This window comes from Poecilia reticulata, linkage group LG21 (assembly GCF_000633615.1).
Source record: "Poecilia reticulata strain Guanapo linkage group LG21, Guppy_female_1.0+MT, whole genome shotgun sequence".
Lineage (NCBI taxonomy): Eukaryota > Metazoa > Chordata > Actinopteri > Cyprinodontiformes > Poeciliidae > Poecilia > Poecilia reticulata.
Genome location: NC_024351.1, coordinates 13,238,943 through 13,257,050, shown reverse-complemented (window position 1 = coordinate 13,257,050; position 18,108 = coordinate 13,238,943). Strand labels below are relative to the sequence as shown.

Below are 18,108 nucleotides of genomic sequence, written 5' to 3'. Positions count from 1 at the left end.
TTTCATGTATTTTGGAAAACCATCTAGACTTTATGGCGTATCTTTAGTCCCACATTTTATCCAGTTATTAATGTCCTCCTTCATCGAGTAATTTATTACGGTCTAATTTYGTATGTCACRAAACATGAGCTAATAACAGCAGTGKGTACACTTCAGAGATGCTTTAATGGGATATTAATTGCTYTCATTTGTCTGATCAAATGCCATGAAATTTAATTTTGTTGTGAATTTGCACAATCTCGAACGTATTCACTGGAATTTGTTCTGTAGACTCAGCAATTTACACATCTTTAGAAAACAGAAAAAAATCAGGGTAATGCTGCTAGTTTTCCTTTAAAGTTTGATTTATTTTAGTTGAAATTGTGTCAGGGTTTCTATTGTTTTGGAGTAACTTGTTTTTGAAACTATTGACTGTCCTTCAAAAGTACTTTGAAGGAAAAATACAGTAAACGCTTTAGGGCTTCAGCTAACATGCTTTAGGTAATAGAAATTAGCTAAAACTGCATTAACGGGAATTACTTTGTTCACTATCCAAAGACATCTTCATCACTCTGGTCTCCTTCCATGATTTTACCATCAGTAACTCTCTCTCTCTCTCTCTCTCTCTCTCTCTCTCTCTCTCTCTCGCTGTCTCTCTCTCATATCACCGCAGAAGCGCCATCAGAAGTCTGATCACGCAGTTAGCCTCTTTTCCACGGTTGTAGTTATCACAGGATAATATTCCTCTGAGGCTGCTCCCACAGAGGCCGTTCTGCCAACATTAATGAATCCCTTTTCTATTCCAAGAATGTGACATCCACAGTAATTAAGACTGGGATAAAAGGTYTAAAAAAATATCAAGGCCTACGTTTAGGTCCAAACAGATGCCTGGGATAAAACATGTGCTGTAATAAGTTCAGTGAGCCCAGAGTGACGTTGCTATAATTCCAGGTCAGATTCCTCTTTGTGGATATTTGGCAAGCGGAAATGTGTTAACATCACCTCTGTTTGCTTGGTTCGCACTGTGCATTGCTGTAATTCTGTGTATTATCAGAGAGAGTCTTGGTGAATGTCATGATAGCAGTAAATCTCTCTTAATCAGGTCTCCTGCAGACAGTAAAGGTGCTAATTAAAACATAATCCACTGCAACACTTTAGTCTAAGCAACTCGTAAAGTTGCTTAGACTGAACTAAAAGCAGATAAATCTGACTTCTTCCTGGCTTTGAGTGCAGAGTCAGGCTTTTAAAATGTATTTCTGCAGATAAAACGGTTTCCTTTTTCCACAGGTTCGTGACGACAACAAGAGGCAGCACCCTTGTCTTGTGGATTTCAGCAAGCTGCCTGAAACTGAAAAGAACTACAACGTGCAGATGTCAAGCGAAACACTTAAGTAAGGCTGCGGGTGACCCTCAAAGTAGGAAAATTCATAGCTTTTCAAACATTTTACGTTTGGAGTTCAGCAAGAGATCACAATATTCATTTCTAATCAAAATGGGTACAGAATCAATCGATCAATAAATCAGTCAGATTTTATTTGCATAGCAAATTTCAGCAACAACAAGGCTGTTTAAAGTGCTTTCCATCATAAAAACAACAAAAATAAACAATTGAAATAAAAATTTTTATCCAAAAGCTGTCATTACATATCAAAATGTTGATTAGTATTACAAATATTAAGTTTCAAATGCAACAGGTGGATTTTTAGTCTGAGTCCTAAGTTTCAAGTCTCCGTTTGGATATTTTCATTTATTTTAATTGTACAAAGTTCTTTAAATGTCCTGTGAGCAAATATACTGCTCAAAAAATAAAGGGAACACTTCAGTGTTCACTTAAATGTTAAATTGTTCCCTTTATTTTTTTGAGCAGTGTATATTTGCCCATTTATCGACAACAACTGAGACTTTCAATATTCAGCAGTTATTTTTGCTCTATTAAGAGTTTCATCAAATTAAACTAAAGGAAAACATGCTTCCTGCTTCAGCGGGAGTGAAATTACCGTAATAACCCGATATTGGCTGGACAGCTCAACGTCTCCCCTTTCAGAAWCCGTTGGGATTTTTCAGATAGCACAAAGTGTCACAGAGTTACGGTACTGGAAATTTGGCTGTGCCGTTGCCACTACGTTTGGTCTAGAAAGGTTAAAGGAACTCGGTGTTTTGGCTGTTTTACAGTTTGTGGTCCATAGAAGCTGAATGCTGCTTCTCCCCGTTTGGTTCTGGTTCTGGGGATACAGCTCAGAACCAGAAGACCTGTGGGGACTGGAAGGTTGCTATGACAACAGCAAATGTTTAATGATTTATAAACTATCAACAGTATTTTAAAGTCTATTTTCTGAGCTACAGAGACCCAGTGAAGGACTTTTTAACTGGGTGATGTTCTCTAACTTCCTGGTTTTAGTCAGAACAGCAGCAGCAGCATTTTGGTCTGATTGATGTTTTAGGCAGACCTGAGAAGACACTTCTGCAGTAATCAATGCAACTAAAGATAAACACATGGATGAGTTTCTCTAGATCGCGCTGAGACATTAGTCGTTTATTCCTGGAAATGTTCTTCAGGTGACAGAAGCCTGACTTTGTAACCGTCTTCATGTGGCTCTGAAGGTTCAGATCTGACTATCACTACTCCCAGATTTCAGGCCTGTTCGCTGGGGTTTAGTTGTAATATCTGAAACTGTGCGTCGACTCTGGATCGCTCTTCTTTAGGTCCAAAGATATTAACWTCAGTTTTGTTTTCTTAATACTTGAGGAAAGTCGGATTGCTTACTCCTTCCCTTATTGCCACAATTAGTAACTATATATTTATTTCACWTGTTCCTTTTTGCTTGCAAGATTTTTAGATTGTACGCCACTAGAAAAGGGTTGTGTATGTTTTACGCCGTTAAATAATCCAGTTATCCATTCCTACCAGCAGCAGTTTTCTGCATAATGCTTAGCAGCACAAGATTAAGAATAAGATTAAAGCAGCACTTGTAATGACATTCGTCTTCTGGTGCAGCTCCAGCATTGATTTGTAGGAGATATTGGCTCCAGAGGCTTTTCAAGTTGAGTACYGAGTCGTGTTACTGTAAAAASATTTGGCTCACCTCATTAGAGGAACTTCCTGTTATAGAGCCGTTTAATCAGACAGTCAAAGCTGAAGGTAGTTTAGTGGTATTGTATTGATTAGGACTGTTACTGTTCTCGTTTACCGCAGGACGCTGTTGGCACTCGGCTGCCATGTTGCCCAGGTTAATGTTCACGCTGAAGAGGACCTGAAGAAAATCAAATTACCAAAAGAGTATGGTCAACATTTTCCATCTTTTTTGGCTTATTTGTGCAAATTTCCACATTTTGTAATTCTACCTTGATAAATCTTGCAGCTACATGATGTCTAATGGATACAAGCCTGCGCCRCTGGAACTCTCTGACGTGAAACTGACTCCAGGTCAAGAGGTTCTGGTTGATAAACTGGCYGAAAACGCACACAAYGTTTGGGCCAAAGACAGAATCAAACAAGGATGGACCTATGGCATCCAGCAGGTAAATGAAACCTTCCTAAGGTTCTGTTCAGACAGACTAAGATGTTGATGCAGAGTTCATAAATTAAATTCTGCTGCAGGATGTGAAGAGCAGACGTAACCCTCGCTTGGTGCCATATGCTTTATTGGATGAACGCACAAAGAAATCTAACAGAGACAGTCTGAGAGAGGCCATTCGGACGATGGTTGGATACGGATATGACATCGACCCTCCAGACCAGGAGGGTGAGACTCTGATTCTGATTAATTATCTAAATCTAAAGCTGATCTCTATTTTGGGTCACGGATATTCTTAAAGGGACGATTGTCCCCAAAATGCATTGATTAATTCAATAAGTACTTTGTAAAATTAAATGATATTGAACATCTTCTTACGTTGATCAGTTCCTCCAGRATTTTATGATTGTTTTTGTAATTTTTGCAATGATTTTGTGGTGCAAATTTAGAAGTATTTGCAAGAAATTTTGCGATATTTGCGCAGATGTATGATGATAAATGGACAGATGTGATGTTTTTTACTTACAGTATCGATAACAGACTCTAACATCAACTAAAACTGAGACAGCAGTTAGGAAGAAGTGACTCAAACTCRGTGTTTTCGACCAATAAACTCACAAGGATCTGCTGATTTTATTTTTTGCATGAATTTCCTCGATTGCAGAATCGTGAAAAACGTCAGGGCAACACAAACAGCTTTATCGAGTAACTAGAACTAGACTAATGTCTTCATACAGTGGCAGATTATTTAACTTATAACTAATAATTTTACATCGATTTTAAGGACGATATTATGAAGCTCCTATTTGTCGCTGAAAAGGTTTTAAATTTTTCACTAGAAACTAAACCAAAAATACTTGGTAATATTTTGTGTTTTTCTAGTTTATCTGAATACCAAAGCTTTGAACCAAATCAACGCAAAATGAATAGTAGCTAAAGTTRTACATAATGCAGAGTGAGTAATATTTAAGTAAAATAGCTGGATGATTTCAAATTTAACTCAGGATGACCTGATGACCAGAAAAAAATCCTCATTTAACCTTTAAAATTAGGAACTAATTYATAAAATATTTTTTCTCTGCTGTTGTTGTTTGGAAGTATCATCATATTTCATTATTTGCATTTTTAAATCACACGGCTTTTCTTTTTCTCTCTGGTCCAAAGTTGTGCATGCATTAGATAATCAGAGCATCGAGACAATCCGCTTTTTCCGCGTGGAGCAAACGTACGCCGTGAAGACCGGGAAGTGGTACTTTGAGTTTGAGGCCCTGACCGGAGGCGACATGAGGGTCGGCTGGGCCAGGCCGGGCTGCAGGCCCGACGTGGAGCTGGGAACGGATGACCAGGCCTACGTCTTTGATGGATATAGGGTAAACTGAAACTGCTGCGCATCGTTTGCAATGAAATCCAAGCAAGAGGTCTCTGTCAGTTTTGTTTCTCATAATGCTTTGGTTTCTTCAGGGTCGACGGATGCATGCTGGTAGCCGTTACTTTGGGCAGCCTTGGAAGAAGGGCGACGTGGTTGGTTGCATGATCAACATGGAGGACAAATCCATGATTTTCACTCTGAACGGAGAGCTCCTGATCACCAGCAAGGGCTCTGAGCTCGGCTTCGCTGACTTTGAAACAGAGGATGGTGAGAACTTCAGTCGGATTCTTTCAGTATTTAGTTTCAGAAATGGAAAACATAACACAAGAACTAATTGTCCTCTAACTTCTTGCCTTAATGCAGGTTTTATTCCGGTGTGCAGCCTCGGGATGTCTCAGATCGGCCGCATGAACCTCGGAAAGGACGCCAGCACGTTTAAGTACTACACCATGTGTGGCCTCCAGGAGGGCTTCGAGCCCTTTGCTGTCAACATGAACAGGGAGATAACCATGTGGTTCAGCAAGCGTTTGCCCACCTTTTTCAACGTACCCCAGGACCACATGCACATCGAGGTAGAGAGCACCATCCCTTATTATCATCAGCTTTCATGAGCCGCGTTTCCATTTCAGAGGTGTGCCAAAGTTTTTTTGATATTCTGCTAATGTAGAAAAACACAATCTTGCTATTGCAGTGTTTCCATTAATTAAGAAATACAGTTAAAATCAGATGTAAATAAGCTTGTTCACATGAGAAGTGATTAAAAATCATGTTTTCATTTAAGTTTTGATAAAGCTAAAAAAGCGCTTCATCCTAGCCGAAACACTTTTTATCAAAGCGTGAGCCTTGTTTTTCAGATGTCGCGTGTTTTTGTTTTATATTTAACCCTTATTGGCTGAAAGGTGACGCCCCACACATTTTTACAAGTCAGATTTGCACTACAGTAACTCTGCAATACTTTGTGCCATCTGGAAAACAACAACAGTTTCTGAAAGGGGAGACGTTGCACTTTCCAGGCAATATCGGGTTATTACGGTAAWTTCACTCCCGCTGTTGCAGGGAGCAACAGCGTAGTTTAATAGACGATAAATTACAAAAATAACTGCTAAATGTTGAACGTTCCAGTTGTTATGGATAAATGGGCATACATATTTTTATTCACAGGACATTTAAAGAACTTTGCACAATTAAAATAAGCAAAAATATCCAGGCGGAGATTTGAAACTCAGACCTTGGGGTTAAAAACTTTCACTATGTAATAAAAGATTGTATTCCTGCATACAGTCCTACCTGTGGCATTATTGCTGTCCGGGTCCAAAACAACCAATAGGAGCCAGGAGGGGAGGGTCTTGGTGTTGTCAATCATCCTCACGAACGTGCTGGAAACCGTTTATTCGCCGTCAATGATGGCTATTCTGAGTAGCCTGCGCATTTACACAGGCTCTGCTATCAAGCAGAAGCTGTTGGGTAGCAGAAACCAGGAGGCCAGAGATTGATTGTCAGCACTGAGCCCYGCCTACTGGCTCTGATTGGTTGTTTCTAGGTAGCACTGAGAGAAGACGGAGGAGCTTGATTTTGTTTCACAGATTCTGTCTCATACTGCCCTGCCATGACTTAGTGACAGTTTCAACAAATATGTAAAATATATTTTTTTATAAAAGCCTTAAGTTCCAGGTTTAAATTCCAATTTGTGACGTTTTATGGTCAAAGTAAACGCAGCAAAAGTGGCCACAGATTGCTGTTGGTGGACATCCTCACTGTCTTTGGGATTTGTTTCTTGTCCTCTTAGGTTACCAGGATTGACGGGACAGTGGACAGCCCCCCGTGTCTCAAGGTCACACATAAGACGTTTGGCACCCAGAACAGCAACAGCGACATGGTTTACTGCAGGCTGAGCATGCCGGTGGAGTTCTACTCTGCAGACAGGCTGCTGGACGAGTCGCTGAAGCTCAGGTGAGGCTTCTGCACTCAGGTTGAGGTTTCATCYTCACAAGAGCCTGTTTTTTTTTTTTTTAAATAAAGAAATTAATGAAAAATCTAAGGTTACTTTGGTTCAAGTTTCCAATGTGGTTTGGAAACGTTTGGAGTTGGACTGAAATATTTTCCAGGAATGGATGAGGTTGGCAAATAGAGAATGGAAAAACTGTTTCTAGATTTCATCCTTCTTTCCACAGTTCAAAAGTTCCTTCCATCCTTATATTTATCTATCCGATTCCTTTCTTTTTATCCATTAATCCATTTATCTTTTTTTCCTTTTTAACCATTAATTTATCTATTCATCCATTTCCTTTCTTTTTACACATTTATCTATTATCTTTATGTTTTCCTTTTTTATCCATTTTCTTATTTATCTATCCATGTATTTGCTTTTCATCCATTGGTTTATCTGTTCATCCAYCCGTTTCCTTTCTCTTTATTCATCCATCTATTTACCTATCCATTTTCTTTTCTATTAATCCTTTTGTTTATTTATACATCCATGTGCTTTCTTTTTATCTACTCACTTATCTGTTCATTCATCTGTTTCTTTTCTTTTCATCCATTTGTTTATTTGTCCATCCATCTGTTTTCTTTTTAATCCATTTGCTTTCTATTCATTCATCCATTTCTTTTTATTCATTCATTTATCTATTTATCCATCCATTTTCTTTTCTATTTATCCATTTGTCTATCGATTTTTCTTTCTTTTCTTCTATTTGTTTATTTAACCATCCATCTGTTTCCTTTCTCCCAGCTGCTGTCAGAACCTTTTTATTTAAACATGTTTGTTTTTTCAGCCAACCTCCCAAAGAAGATGGAAGTACTGACTATGGAAGCATCACAACTGTAAATCACCRCTAGTTCTTAAACYTACTGATAAAACATCCTTTTTTAATCTTCACAATATGCTTTCCCATTTCATTGAATTATTTTTATTTTTAAATCTGCAGTACTACCACTCGGTGAGAGTGTTTGCCGGACAGGACCCGGCCAGCGTGTGGGTKGGCTGGGTCACACCAGACTATCACTACTACAGCAAGAACTTCAGTCTCAGCAAGACGCAAACCGTCACCATCACCCTGGGAGACGAGCGGGGCCGGGTCCACGAGAGGCAAGCTGCTGGTTTTTAAATCTGGGAATAAACAACGTTCAGATTCTCTTCAATAATGTCATTCCTCTGACCATACCTAGAAACTGAAGTCAAATTAAAGTGAAGAATGAAACGTCACAGTGTATCTGAATTATGGGAAATAAAGCAGATTTATCTAGAACACGTCAAACATAAGGCCCGTGGGCCAAATCCGRCACGCTGTAGCTTTTTATTTGGCCCTCTAGATTCTAGGCTAAACACTAAGTGAGCTTAAATATTATGTTATCTATCAAATCAATTAAGTTTCTATCTGTTTACTGCCAAATCATATCAATCAGTCCCTCCAGTTTCTTAGAATTATCATGGAAATTCATGCAAAATCAGCAAATTGCACTAAAGCATAATTGGGAGTTTATTGCARATTTTTGTCAAGAATTGTCAAAAACTTTCTTGCATGTGCTAAACAGCTGCCTCAGCTTTAATTGATGTCAGAGAGTAATAAAAAGTCACACTTACTGTCATAAATAAGTGCAAATATTTCCAAATTAGTACCGCAAACACTTTGATTTTTATTGGAAAAAATCACAAGAAGAATCACGAAATCGTGGAGGAACTGAAAAGATGTTCAGTAATATTTAATTTTAAGGATTCACTGATATTTTAACAGTTTGATCAGGTTTTATCAATACATTCTGGCACAACCGGCCCTTTAAGAGGATTCATGATCTGGATTTGGCCCAAAACAAAAATGAGTTTGACACCCCTGATGTAGAATGATTCAACTATGTATTCCAGAAATCATTGCAGTTGCTTAAAAAAATATAGTTTTATCTTTCAAACAACAGAGAAGTTATAGAAGTTACATGACCCTCATTATAAAAAGGTATTARTTTCTTTATCTAGATCAGCATTGAAACCCAAGTTCGATATTTGTTCAAAGCCTTAATTTTACCTGGGATTTTTAGTTTTTTATTATTCTGCAAAACACAAATCCAATCTGAATTATTGAGAATGTTTCAAAGTTTCTGAGCTCTTCCTGTTGTTGCGCTTGCTGCAGTATCCAGAGGAGCAACTGCTACATGGTGTGTGCAGCAGATGCACTCGGCCCGTCTTCCTCCAGCCGCTCAAACACCGACCTGGAAATCGGCTGTCTGGTCGACTTGGCCACCGGCCTCGTCTCCTTCACCGCCAACGGCAAAGAACTGCCTACAGTGTATCAGGTTAGTAAGACACTATCGTTGTAAAAACGGGATGCCACAGGGAACACGCTTCAATGGGAGGCTTATTTACGCCAGCACATCCATCCAATTCAGCCGGAAGGCAAAACAGAAATAAATTGGGATGTATATATGTTTTTTATCTATTTTTGTTTTTCGGTGGATGGTAAAATCTCTGCAGCATAAACTTTAAAGACTTTCCAAAGTTGTTTTGGTAAATAATGAAATAATTCAACATTAAAAGTAAATGTTTAATCTTTTTCTTCTCTGTTCATTAAATTGATAAAAACTCCCTTTTTCTGTCTTTTTTGTCAAAACTGTAAAGTTTGATCCGATTCAAAATAAGTAAATCTTTGGCAAAAAATCATCTCGATATTAAATTTTTTAAAATGAATTTGATTTAATTTAGTTATTTTATCCATTTGCTTATTTATCTATCCATCTGTGTCCTTTTTGTCCATTGGTTTATCTCTTCATCCACAGAACAGATAAAGATTATTATTTATAATAAATTTATAAGTAAATTTATTCATTTTAAAATAAATAAATTGTATTTTATGGGTCTTGAATTTCAGAAATTACAAGTAGCTGTCGTAACCCATCTTTGTCGGACTGTTTTTGGTTACTTAATATTAAATTGTTCTTAAAAAGCAGCTCCAGTATCACAGCTCAGTGTTTTAAGCGTTTTTAAAAAGTAAAAATCTCTGTTTTTGTTTTTTCCTGTATCATTTATTAATGATCTTTTCAACTGGACCTCAGAATTGTTGATCATTCAGATTATTGTTGATCTTCCACATATCAGTGATGCTTCGCTGTTTGAATATTTTGAGGAATAAATTTGAAAAATCTTCTCTGTTCATTACTGATGCATGTCGTTACTTTGGTTTGTTTGTTTCCAGGTGGAGCCGAACACCAAGCTGTTCCCGGCTGTGTTTTGCTGCCCCACCAGTTCCAACCTCTTCCAGTTTGAATTTGTCAAAATAMAGGTTTGTCTCAATTTGCTTCCATTAAACATTAGATTTAATATGCAGGAGTGTTTTAAAAGGCAGCGTTAGAGCTAAATATTCACGTTAATCTTTCTGAAGAACAAACTTTTATGAACTGAAGGAACCAAAGATGGTTTCCTCTGCCCTCCCTGTCGTATCCCAGGATGCCATGCCGCTGTCGTCAGCCATGTTCAGAAGCGAGCAGCGGAACCCGGTTCCTCAGTGTCCACCGCGTCTGGATGTGCAAACCATCGTGGCCGTGCTTTGGAGCCGGATGCCAAACACCTTCCTAAACGTGGAGGCGGCTCGGGTCAGTGAGCGGCACGGCTGGGTGGTGCAGTGTCTGGAGTCTCTGCAGATGATGGCCGTGCACATACCTGAGGAGAACAGGTAGCATGTGAAAGACTGACGGAAACGTCTCATCTGACTGAATGTGTTCCTCAGGGCAGCTTTGAATCGTCAGGTTTTTTGTCCTTCAGAAGTTTACATGCAGCCATTGTAGAAAATAATGGGGTTGACTTGCATTTGAGCTGCTTTTCTTCTGGAGTTGGAAAAAAAWTTCAGTTATTAACAGGAATAATATTCAGAAAAATCTCAGTAAGTTGAAGAGAGACCATTTCTGGAAGTCATCGACAAACTTGTTATAATTTGGTCTGGATATTTGACCACTCTTCTCCCTTCTACACCGAGCATGTCGGCGCCGACACAGCCAAATTTGCAGTACCGTAACTCTGCGATACTTTGTCCTATCTGAAAAACTCCAACAGTTTCTGAAAGGAGAGACGTTGCACTTTCCAGCCAGTATTGGGTTATTATGGTAATTTCACTCCTGTCGTAGCACAGAGCATGTTTTTCTTCRGTTTTAATAGATGGTAAATTGCAAAAATAACTTCTAAATATTGGAAGATCCAGTTGTTATGGATAAATGGGCAAGTATATTTATTGACAGGACATTTAAAGAACTGCAAATAATTAAAAAAAAGCAAAAATATCCAGGCAGAGATTTGAAACTTAACACTCAGAGGTTTAAAAAATCTGTRTAGTTGATTTGTTTTACTGGAGCATTCTCAGCTTTTAAGAGATCAAGGACTTGAGAARATGATTCAGAAAGCTTAAGGTTGGCTTCCAAGACCAGTTTAAATGTGTCACTGGGTTCAAACATCTAGCAGTGTTTCTTTGACATCCATTTTCACTTCAAGATGGGAATTGTGACTCTGTGGCCGTCTCTCCCAAAATGAAAGTCCCTGAGACTTTCATTTTGGGAGTAAAGAAAGAGCATATCAATTTTTCACATGGCTACTCTCCTCCTTGTACGCTGCTGGGCTTTATTTTAATTTTTGAAACAAATGTACACATGTACCCTCCGGTAYATCGTGCGCCTCTCATATCGTATAAATAACCATGCAGGGGTTATTATTTTAGTCTCAGTCCAGCCCAGCCTTCAGCTGAGGATCGGATTCAATCTACGTTGAGGTTTTATCAGGAACTGCACAGTGGGATTTACAGTAATCCAAGTGAGATTTAGTGAAAAACATGGATTATAAATCCTCTAATCGTGGGCTGGGTATAGAACGTATTTAAACACTTTTAAATTTTCCTCTGTGTTTYATTGTAGCCATTAGCTAAAAACCAAAAAGTTAATATTATTTCTCATGAATGTACAATCAGGATACCAGATTGCCAGAAAAAAAACAGAAATGTAGACATATTTACACATTTATTACAAAAGAAAAACTGAAATATCACATATTTTACTGAATGACTGACCTAATTTCAGGGAGGAACCTGATCAACTGGAAAAAGCACCACTGTGTCGAGTTTAAAGCCAAAGGTGAAGCGAATGACTTAAAGTAGCATTGTGGAAATGGATTAAGGAATTGCATTGTTCAAATATACTATTTTTGTATTTAGTTCTGCTAAAATGCAAAAATATTTGAGTAAATGTAAAATTTAAAAGAATTTCACATTTTTACACAATTTTATATTTTATAAAAAATTGAAATTTCTAAAATTTGTTTAATTTCTGAAATTATTTTTTTATTTAAAGCAAAAACATTTTTTTTATTTTAAATAAAAAAAATATATWTTTTTTTAGCAGAACTAAAAAAGATCTTACAGCAAATCTAAAAAATAAAAAGATTACAAAAGATAAACAATTCTYATCTTACAAGGTTTTTGTAAGATAACTAAATCTTGTTTTGTAAGATTTTATTATCTTGCAAAACAAAATCCTGTTTTTAAGGTAATTTTGTCGTAATTACCTAAAACAGCAGGTGCATTTAAATCTCTACAGAACAGTGCAAGCGCAAATGAGTTTTTTTTGGAAATAGACCCCAAACAGGATGAACCCTAGAGGTCAAACGAGAGACGAAACGTTTCCCTAAATCAAGGCTCAACGAATGGTAGATATTTTTCTGTCGTTCTGCAGGTGTTTGGACATCATGGAGCTGTCGGAGCATGAAGACCTGAGGACGTTTCACTCCCACACTCTGAAGTTGTACTGCGCCCTCTGCGCTCTGGGAAACACGCGTGTGGCTCACGCTCTCTGCAGCCACTTAGACCAATCACAGCTTCTCTACACCATCGACAACCAGTACCTGTCGGGCATGCTCAGAGAAGGCTTCTACGACGTCCTCATCAGGTGGGTAATCTATTTATTTTAAAGGTTTTGTTGGCTCTAGTGGCCTTTACTTGAAAGTAGTCTGACAGGAAAGAGGGTAATGAGAGAGGGGCAAATATTGCCAGGCCAGGAATCGAACCTGCGACTACCGCAACGAGGACCAACGCCTCCATATGTGGAGCAACACCTTCTCTTTTTGTTTGTTCCTTTTTCTTTTAGGTGATTATAAAAAAACAAAACCCGCCTCATGGTTTCATTTCAGCAAAGTATATAGAGAAGACATTATCCTGATGTATGGCTGTTTCAACCATACATCAGCTTCAGTGCCAATAAGTGCTATCATGATGAAGTGGTAAACACAATCAACGTCACATTTACTCAGTAAATCAAATTAATGGAAGAGATGTATTTATGTAGCCAGCTCACATCTCCTGCGTCTGAATATCCTTCTTTTATGAATCCATCTCTGCCTTCAGTTTCCCTCAGCTCTGTGTATTTTGTCTCTAATGAGCCGAGCTTTCCTGTAGCTTTTGAAGTGATCCCACTTTTCTGAGGCTCTTTTGAAGTCTTTTCTCTGATTTTTGGGTAATTTCACACTCACTWTCACGATATTATCGGACCATTTTCAGAGAAATGTCTGTCATTTAAGCCACTTAACTGTGACTTATGACTCATTCAGGTTGAGGATCCCAAACTCAATGGCTTAACAGAGGAGTTGGCTAAAAAAAATGAGATTTTTTGGSCAATTTGTTCATAGCAGCATGTTCCAAAGATGCAGTTTTAGTTGTTGTTCATTTTTCTACCATAMCACACAAAGAGCAGTGTGTTCAAGGCACTTCAAGGCGTGTAAGCGTTTTGAAAAAAGTCAACATTTTTCTGGCACTAACAATTTTAGTAATTCCAGCTGACCAAAACCTAGAAAGTTTTAGTCTGATTTAAAAGTCGAAGATATTGTACTTCAATGAACAGATTGATTTAGGTACAAAACAAATGTTTATTACAGTTTTTGCACCAAGTTATTCTTGGATAATGAGATTTTAGTGTTCAGTTTTTCCTACTTTGAGTTCCTTTCAGATTGAGCTGTTTTAGGGCCTTTAAATTTAAATGAGCCGCTGCTGGCCACGCCCCCAATTGAATGTTTACACCCCCCCCTTAAAACCTGCAGCAAACAGATGAACAATTTTCTAACTGTACAGCTTTGAAAAGCAGAAGTGGAGCCTCCTGCACAGCTAACAAGAATGCAGCAAGTAGTTTCTGGACAGCAAGTCAATAACAAAACATTTGTCTTTTCCAGCAGCCATTGTACAGCTCATACAGCAGTAAAATTAGCTGACCAAACCTGCTGGAGCTCGGCTTAGGTTGCTAGGTAACGGTGCAGTGCCTGTCAGTAGTAAGGTTTTTGAAACAGCTCATTTTCCAGACACAAAAAACCCCATTAACTTATTGTTTTTGAAGCACTTGGGTTGTTTTTAGAAGCAGTGGAGACCAAAAAGGAAGCATACAAATGTGCAAAATATGAATTTTGCATCATAGGTCATTTTAAAARAGGTTGTGTTTCTTTAYACACTGAGTTTGATCTGATTTCATCTTCATAGTGGCATGTTTTATCTTGTGGGTTTAGTCTACAAAAGTTATCCTGCCAGTTACATTGGATTAGTTATGATGATCTAAAATCTTTAAAATCACCACCACTTTTTTATTTTTTTCATCCAGCATTCATCTAGAGACGGCGAAAGAGGCACGGCTAATGATGAACAACGAATTCATCATCCCTGTGACGGACGAGACCCGGTCCATCAAGCTGTTCCCGGATGAATCCAAGCACCATTCTCTTCCCGGAGTCGGCCTGAGCACTTCCCTCAAACCCCGGGTYAACTTCTCCCCGGTCGGCATCATCAGCACCAAACGCCACCAGCTCCTCTACAGCCCCCAGATCCCCCTGGGCGTCCTGAAGGAGAAAGCCATCAGCATGCTGACGGAGGCCGTGCAGGGAGGAGGCTCCCACATCCGAGACCCGGTAGGCGGGAGCCTAGAGTACCAGTTCGTCCCCATCCTGAAGCTCATCGGAACGCTGCTCATCATGGGGGTGCTGACCAGCGACGAGGTGAGGCTGATTCTCCTCCTCATYGAGCCCAACGTKTTTGGGGAGGCCAAGGAGGGAGAAGAGGGGAGCGGGGGCGAGGTGGTGGTGGCGGGGGAGAAAGAGGAGGTGAGCAAGAACGAGGAGAAGGCTGTGGAGGCGGGAGAGGAGGAGACCAAGGAGAGCAAACCGGCCGCCAAAGGTCTGCTGGAGAAGTCCCTGCCGGAGTCTGTTAAACACCAGGTGATGAAATATTTTATTTCAGTGAAAAAATGCTAAATGCTAGGGGATGTATTATAAATCTACTTGGCTGTTACTGCTTCTAAAAACAGCTTAAGTGGTTTAAAAAAAACTTTCCAGCTGGTTTTTTAGCAGCAAGTTAATGACTTTTGCTGTCTGTTTCAAAAACCTTCCGAATGGCAGATTAGCCTAAATTTTCAATCCTAGTGGAACTCTGACTGTTACCTAGTGACCCAAGCTTAGCTCCAGCATGTTTGGTCAGCTGGTTTTACCACTGTACAATGACTGCTGGATAAGACAAGTGTTTTGTTGTTGGACTGGCCATCCAGAAACCACATGCTGTATTCTTGTTGGCTGTGCAGGAGGCTCCACTTCTGCTTTTCAAAGATGCATGGTTGTATAATTGCGGAACTGTTTGCAGCCATTTTCACGTGAGAATATAAACGCTGAGTTGTGGGGCATGGGCAGCAGCAACCTATCTAGAAGACAGAGGCCCTAAAACAGTTCAAAGCTTTTTTNTCATACAGCAGTAAAATTAGCTGACCAAACCTGCTGGAGCTCGGCTTAGGTTGCTAGGTAACGGTGCAGTGCCTGTCAGTAGTAAGGTTTTTGAAACAGCTCATTTTCCAGACACAAAAAACCCCATTAACTTATTGTTTTTGAAGCACTTGGGTTGTTTTTAGAAGCAGTGGAGACCAAAAAGGAAGCATACAAATGTGCAAAATATGAATTTTGCATCATAGGTCATTTTAAAARAGGTTGTGTTTCTTTAYACACTGAGTTTGATCTGATTTCATCTTCATAGTGGCATGTTTTATCTTGTGGGTTTAGTCTACAAAAGTTATCCTGCCAGTTACATTGGATTAGTTATGATGATCTAAAATCTTTAAAATCACCACCACTTTTTTATTTTTTTCATCCAGCATTCATCTAGAGACGGCGAAAGAGGCACGGCTAATGATGAACAACGAATTCATCATCCCTGTGACGGACGAGACCCGGTCCATCAAGCTGTTCCCGGATGAATCCAAGCACCATTCTCTTCCCGGAGTCGGCCTGAGCACTTCCCTCAAACCCCGGGTYAACTTCTCCCCGGTCGGCATCATCAGCACCAAACGCCACCAGCTCCTCTACAGCCCCCAGATCCCCCTGGGCGTCCTGAAGGAGAAAGCCATCAGCATGCTGACGGAGGCCGTGCAGGGAGGAGGCTCCCACATCCGAGACCCGGTAGGCGGGAGCCTAGAGTACCAGTTCGTCCCCATCCTGAAGCTCATCGGAACGCTGCTCATCATGGGGGTGCTGACCAGCGACGAGGTGAGGCTGATTCTCCTCCTCATYGAGCCCAACGTKTTTGGGGAGGCCAAGGAGGGAGAAGAGGGGAGCGGGGGCGAGGTGGTGGTGGCGGGGGAGAAAGAGGAGGTGAGCAAGAACGAGGAGAAGGCTGTGGAGGCGGGAGAGGAGGAGACCAAGGAGAGCAAACCGGCCGCCAAAGGTCTGCTGGAGAAGTCCCTGCCGGAGTCTGTTAAACACCAGGTGATGAAATATTTTATTTCAGTGAAAAAATGCTAAATGCTAGGGGATGTATTATAAATCTACTTGGCTGTTACTGCTTCTAAAAACAGCTTAAGTGGTTTAAAAAAAACTTTCCAGCTGGTTTTTTAGCAGCAAGTTAATGACTTTTGCTGTCTGTTTCAAAAACCTTCCGAATGGYAGATTAGCCTAAATTTTCAATCCTAGTGGAACTCTGACTGTTACCTAGTGACCCAAGCTTAGCTCCAGCATGTTTGGTCAGCTGGTTTTACCACTGTACAATGACTGCTGGATAAGACAAGTGTTTTGTTGTTGGACTGGCCATCCAGAAACCACATGCTGTATTCTTGTTGGCTGTGCAGGAGGCTCCACTTCTGCTTTTCAAAGATGCATGGTTGTATAATTGCGGAACTGTTTGCAGCCATTTTCACGTGAGAATATAAACGCTGAGTTGTGGGGCATGGGCAGCAGCAACCTATCTAGAAGACAGAGGCCCTAAAACAGTTCAAAGCTTTTTTCTTTTTTTTTACCCAAGAATAATTTTGTACAAAAAATGTAATGAACATGTTCTGTTGAGCCTATCGATCTGTCCTAACCTGTTCCAGGAACCATAATAGGTCACCTTTCAGAGCTAATGAAGTCAAAACTACCTTTATTTCATCAGATAGAGATAAAAAATGTTCTKCATCTGATCAGATTTCTGCTGTTTCAGATGTGCGAGCTGCTGCACTACTTCTGCGACTGCGAGCTGCAGCACCGTATCGAGGCCATCGTCTCCTTCTCCGACCGCTTCGTCTCCAAACTGCAGTACAACCAGAAGTTTCGCTACAACGAGCTGATGCTGGCTTTCAACATGTCCGCCGCCGTCACGGCCAAGAAGACCAAGGAGTTTCGCTCGCCGCCACATGAGCAGGTGCCGCACTTTAACGCATGCAAACCTATTAGCTTATGATTAAAATCAAATAAGAGATGGACAGGTTTTTATTTCATTACTAGTGGAGTTTTAGAGCAATAGTTAATTTTGACAGATATTCTCTCATTAATAGAAGTTAAAGGCAGGCCAATGTGTTAGGAAATATTCTTGTACATGTTTGTCTCGAGTCTCATAATTCTGAGTATTTTTTCACTCTGCATACCAAATTGTTCAAATTAGCTGGAAAAACATTAACTTTAGTTGCTGGATCTCCTGATAAATCATTAAATCAACTGATTCCTTCGTCCTTTCAACTCTTCCTGTTTAATTTTTCCCCATCAGAGAAAAACCCTTTAAAAACTCATCAGTCAGAGCCCTTCAGAGGTTTTGTAGTCCTCAAAATGCTTTCGGTTTCCATCGTCTCCTAACTTTATTTCAGGTTGGAATACCCAAAGGGCAGCTTGGACTGCATGTGAAGCTAAATTGAATCGGCTGTTCGGTCGAGCCCAACATCTGGCATTTAAGAGCAGGAAAATATGAAATGACGGCACTTAAAGTGTTTTATGTTTTCAATTTAAAGTTTCAAGGTCGT

The 18,108-nt window shown here is 39.7% G+C and overlaps 1 protein-coding gene across 1 annotated transcript in view; it reads left to right on the top strand.

Moving 5' to 3' along the window:
- The window catches only part of ryr3 (ryanodine receptor 3), a 131,984-nt gene that overhangs the window by 57,935 nt on the left and 55,941 nt on the right, over positions 1 to 18,108 (top strand). The window contains exons 24-39 of the mRNA XM_017302123.1: positions 1,267 to 1,370; positions 3,173 to 3,256; positions 3,339 to 3,498; positions 3,578 to 3,722; positions 4,659 to 4,864; positions 4,956 to 5,130; positions 5,227 to 5,435; positions 6,650 to 6,813; positions 7,638 to 7,686; positions 7,791 to 7,951; positions 8,988 to 9,150; positions 10,047 to 10,133; positions 10,297 to 10,523; positions 12,562 to 12,774; positions 14,467 to 15,076; positions 17,316 to 17,535. Of these exons, the coding sequence (XP_017157612.1) occupies positions 1,267 to 1,370; positions 3,173 to 3,256; positions 3,339 to 3,498; positions 3,578 to 3,722; positions 4,659 to 4,864; positions 4,956 to 5,130; positions 5,227 to 5,435; positions 6,650 to 6,813; positions 7,638 to 7,686; positions 7,791 to 7,951; positions 8,988 to 9,150; positions 10,047 to 10,133; positions 10,297 to 10,523; positions 12,562 to 12,774; positions 14,467 to 15,076; positions 17,316 to 17,535 (2,977 nt within the window). The remainder of the gene's footprint in view (positions 1 to 1,266; positions 1,371 to 3,172; positions 3,257 to 3,338; positions 3,499 to 3,577; positions 3,723 to 4,658; positions 4,865 to 4,955; positions 5,131 to 5,226; positions 5,436 to 6,649; positions 6,814 to 7,637; positions 7,687 to 7,790; positions 7,952 to 8,987; positions 9,151 to 10,046; positions 10,134 to 10,296; positions 10,524 to 12,561; positions 12,775 to 14,466; positions 15,077 to 17,315; positions 17,536 to 18,108) is intronic.